Here is a 4,910-nt window from a genome sequence, read left to right as displayed (position 1 = left end):
CGACGCCGTACCAAAGCAGCGTCGGGAAAGCCTTTCCCGACGCCGGGATATGCGTCGGCATGACGGCGTCGGGAAAACCTTATTCCCGACGCCGTCTATGCCGACGCATCTCCCGGCGTCGGGAAAACCTGTTTTCCGACTTTTTTTTTCCCGACGTAATGAACGTCGGGAAATATTTTTTTTTATATTTTTTAAAATATTTTATTTTTACTTTTTTCCTTATAATATTTTGCTCAAACATTCACAATGATGTTCGGATTGCTCAAAAAAATTTCGCGACGTTTTGGATTAAATTAAAATAAATTAATAAATATACAAACACAAATTAAAAAAATAGAATTAAAATTAATAATACGAATAAGTTGACTACAACAAAATATAGTTCTCAATATAGAAAAAACATAAACATAATGAAGCTAGGGATCATGTGGTGGTCCCTGTTGTGCACGAGTTAGGTCTTCAATCATCTTTTTCATAGCTTCCACTTGTGAAGCTAATGCTTGGTGATTTCTATCTTGTACTTCAATCCGTTCCAAAGCTTCATGAAGTTTAGCTTGTAATTCAATCTCTTTTTGTGTGGACTGCGAACAAGATGTCGACGAACTGCTTGCACTTGCCGTTCTGCGGGCCTTCGGCTTGGGTCCCCAACCAAGGCCTTTTGAGTAGCCTGGTCGTCTACCCAACACCTGATCGCATATCTCATCCTCAGAGAGTGGCTGACTACCCTCTGGGATAGGCTGGGATTGGAGTTCCAGCATTTGATTCTGCAACAAATTTAAAAATTATGTTAGGTAACGCGCAAAAATATATAATAAAAGTGGATAATTAATAAGGGTATAACTTACATGCGCATCCTCGGCGGCTTGCGACACGAATGTCCCAGCTCGAACGTGTGTTTCCCGGAACAATTCCACACGATCGACCGGCTGCCCTCTTCTTTCAGCGAGCTCATACTGTCGTTGTAGAAACGACTTGGACCCGCTACTATGATTGTAAGGCTGCTTCTGTCTAGCAGCCTTGTTTGTCCGTGATTGCTCCTGCATTAAAACAATTATATTGTTTATATCTTATACATATAAAAACTTGTTATCATAATTAATCATGACAAATACCTGGAATGCACGGCTGATATAATGGTCGCAGAGGAAGTGCCAATCCTCATCACGTCCAACCAATGCGTTTGGTGGGTTGGCACGAGCCTCCTCCGGGTCGCTGTACTTTTTGAAATGTTTATGACAGTCGGCCCGGAACTCTTTAAAGGTCGTGAGCATCTGATGCTCAACAAACCTGTTCATTGCTTGATCATTGAAATCAAGCACAAAGAATCGCTGCACATTACAAACATAACACATTACATTGGCTAAAGTTAGATATGTTTCAAATGAAATCATATATAAATGTGTAGTGCATTTAATTACCTGGAGGTCGCCCTTGACGACCTCAATGTATTCTCTCCCAACGTCCGTCCACTTAAGACAGCGGACGGGAAATGTCTTTCGCACGCACACGCCTATCGCCTGGCTGAAGCGAACGGCGTGTGGAGAAATAGGCTTCTCCGCTCCAGGGGCGATCGTCATCGGAATGCGCCCATTTATTGCAACGTGGCGCTCTAACTCCAAGAGTCGAGACTGCGCACGTCTCCTAGGAGTCGGAGTCGTTTGTTGAGAAGAAGACCCTGCTCAATAAATAGACAATAACATATAAAGTTAGAAAAAAGAACATGAAATATTTGTAAGTTAAAATGAAGAAAATTCTTAGACTCACCCGTATTGTCGCCCACAGATGATGACCCTCCCGCGATGTTATTATCTAAATCGTCCTCAAACTGGAGGAACATATCGTCCGTCTCCATAAAATTTGGTCGTCGATATGACATAATGGCTATGGACATAGAAAACAAACATTTTCAATTTAACTTAAACCTCCCTCTCCCCAGATAAGTAGTAATTCCATTTCATAATAATTACACGACCCCTGTACACAAGATAATCTTCCCCCATAGAATTTCTATCAGTTCAAGACATCTCGGTATAGACTTAAGCATATTCAAAAATCTCATGCTAAAACTTTAACTTTCTTAAGTTAGCATGCTTATGAAAAAAAAAACTCTTGCATTAAGCAAGTCTCAAATCTAGCTTTGCTTTAAATTATCTCTTTGCTCTAATATTTTCAGAAACTTAGCATTCGAACACATTCTCATAAATCTCATGTTTTAAGAAATATTTCTCAAATTGAATTCTTTAGAACTTCAATCATGCTTTCTCATAACTCTTTCTAAACTTGAAACTCATGCTTTGTAAATAATTTCATAAATCTAGAATATTCAAATGCTTAAACTCCAAGCATGCTTTAAAACATAAATTCTTAAATCAAGCTTAGAAATTCATTTTAGTCACTCACAACTTTTGGTTAGGTTCTTGGGTTAGTATAACGTGAATTTTAGAGATATGTTGAGTAGACCCATTAAAACCATCCGTATATAAGATTGAAGAATGTTAAACATTTTGTATAAACACAAAATTAAAAGTTTATTAGGTATTTCTCAAAGTTCAAACGACTAAGTAATTAGAGATCCTAAATCACAATCTCAAATTCAATAAACACCCCCCCCCCAATTCAATATAACCTCAAAAATCTCTACACATTCAAATTTTTTATCAATCTCAAATTCAATTTCAACTTCAATCTCAACGTCAATCTTAAATCCTAAAACCACTTCAAATTCAAATTCAACACTAAAACCTAAAACTAATTCAAAATCTATATCCTAAAACTATTTCAAAATCTAAATTCTAAAACTAATCCTAAAACTAATCCTAAAACTAATTAACTAAAGCAAAACTAAAACAAAAACAAAAAAGAACTTTAAACAATTTCAATAATACATACATTTTTTTAACTTTGAAACAAAAAAAAAACAAAAAAACAAACAAACCCTAAACTAATTTTTATCAAAAAAAACCCTAAAAAAACTAAATAAGTTTACATATTTCACTTACCTAAAGTGGCAGACGGCGACGAGGAACAACGGCGAGGGCGGTCGGGGACGGACGGCGGCGGAACAAAAGGATGGCGGCGACGCAGTGACGTGGCGTCGGGAATTCCCTCAAAATGCGTCGGGAAAAGGGGAATTCCCGACGCTCATTAAACCCCTTTTCCCGACGTTTAAGGCGGCGTCGGGAAAAACCCCTATTCCCGACGCCGCTCCCGACGCACTGTTCACGGCGTCGGGAAAAACCCCTTTTCCCCGATGTACTTTTTGCCGACGCCTTCATGGTGCGTCGGGAAAAATGGTTTTCCCGACGCCGCTCCCGACGCACTGTTCACGGCGTCGGGAAAAACCCCTTTTCCCGATGTATTTTTGCCGACGCCTCCATGGTGCGTCGGGAAAGATGGTTTTCCCGACGCATCTCCCGACGCGTTGTTGAGGGCGTCGGGAAAGCCCTTATTCCCGACGTGCTTTATGCCGACGTGCTTTTCGGCGTCGGGAATGCTCCATTTTCTTGTAGTGTTCCAAGAAAAGAGGTATGTTGATTTCTGTCTATGGGTTCAAAAAACTTATAATAGGAAAGGGTATATTGCGAAGATTTATAAGGTGGACGACAAAGGACGCAGATGTTGTATTTTTGTCCCTGAAGGTATGGAAAAATCTGGCTGGGCCCATTTATCTGATATATGTTGACTTGAAAAAAAGAAATAGAGAGAAGACCTTTCTTGACCATTACCTCAAACAGAGAAAAAAATCAAAGAACACTAAGCATCATCCTTTGACTAAGACTCCTCTAGAAGGTCATATACTGAAGTTGTTCTTAGTTTAGCCACATCTGAATCAGATAACCCAAATGCAACCAAATGTGTCCAACAAATAAAGAACACTTCAATTGAAAAGAATGCAGACAAGAAGGAAGTGTTTGATTGGAGCAAGGTGGTTGTCCTAACAACATAAAATTTTCATGATGATTGGGACAAAATCACAGACAAGGTTAAATAACAGTCTGGATAGACATTTCATTATAGACCCTTCCATGCTGAAAATGCCCTGTTTTTTTTTTCAAAGATCCTAGTTTGGCAAAAATGCTTTGCAAAAACAGAGGTTGAAATACAGTTGGGACTTTTTATGTAAAGTTTGAAATATGGTTAAAAGAGTTGCACACTAAACCAAAGCTCATCCCAAGCTATGGTGGATGGATCAGAATCAGAGGCATCCCCTTTCATGCCTTGAATATGTTTGTTTTCACTCAGATAGGGGAAGCCCGTGGAGGCTTTATTGAAGCGACTAGAGAAGCTGTTGATAAAATGGAATTGATTAAAGCTTTGATTAATGTCCAAGATAACTATACTGGTTTCATTTCAGCAAACATTAGAATATTTGATGAAGAAGAATGTGAATACATTGTTCATACGGTCATCAACACAGAGGGCAAGTGGTTAAGGGAAAGAAACCCTAGAATTCACGGTTCATTTACTAGAAAAGCCGCTGAAAACTTCGATGAGTTCAATCTCCAAGCTGAGCAATTCACTTTTAAGGGGAATATAGCTGTAGTTGATGAAAAGCATCGCTGGAAACCTCCAAGAACAGAAAAATGAAGGTGAACTCTCGTAGGAAATTTGAACCCACCAAAATGAATAAAAAAATCAACCTAACAGCAAAATTTTTGGATTTGAATTATGATGGGGACAATGATAATAGTAACAAAACTGAGGTTGAGAAAAGTGCTGTGAAGTAAAAATCAAAAGCATTGAACAGAGCAAAGAAAAGAAAGTTTATCGGGTGAAAAGTGAAAAAGCCAAAAGTGAGAGCACCGGTGATGAAAACTAGAAATCAAAAGAAAAAGAAGATCTTAAAGAGATAAGTCTGGTACTGGTAGATTTTGGTCATTTATCTTCTTTATCAGAAACAAATATCTCTA

The 4,910-nt window shown here is 38.6% G+C and overlaps 1 protein-coding gene across 1 annotated transcript; it reads right to left on the bottom strand.

The window, feature by feature from the left end:
• Positions 1 to 325: 325 nt before the first annotated feature.
• Positions 326 to 3,064, bottom strand: LOC127148228 (uncharacterized). Its single transcript, XM_051081591.1, has 6 exons — positions 3,000 to 3,064; positions 1,765 to 1,881; positions 1,419 to 1,675; positions 1,113 to 1,328; positions 846 to 1,037; positions 326 to 764 (listed from the first exon to the last, which is right to left on the bottom strand). The coding sequence occupies exons 2-6, from the start codon at positions 1,874 to 1,876 to the stop codon at positions 417 to 419; spliced, it is 1,125 nt and encodes a 374-aa protein (XP_050937548.1). The 5' UTR covers positions 1,877 to 1,881; positions 3,000 to 3,064; the 3' UTR covers positions 326 to 416.
• Positions 3,065 to 4,910: the final 1,846 nt, after the last annotated feature.

This window comes from Cucumis melo, chromosome 2, assembly GCF_025177605.1.
Source record: "Cucumis melo cultivar AY chromosome 2, USDA_Cmelo_AY_1.0, whole genome shotgun sequence".
Taxonomy (NCBI): domain Eukaryota; kingdom Viridiplantae; phylum Streptophyta; class Magnoliopsida; order Cucurbitales; family Cucurbitaceae; genus Cucumis; species Cucumis melo.
The sequence above is the reverse complement of the archived record's forward strand: the minus strand, read 5'-3'. Positions and strand labels throughout refer to the sequence as shown.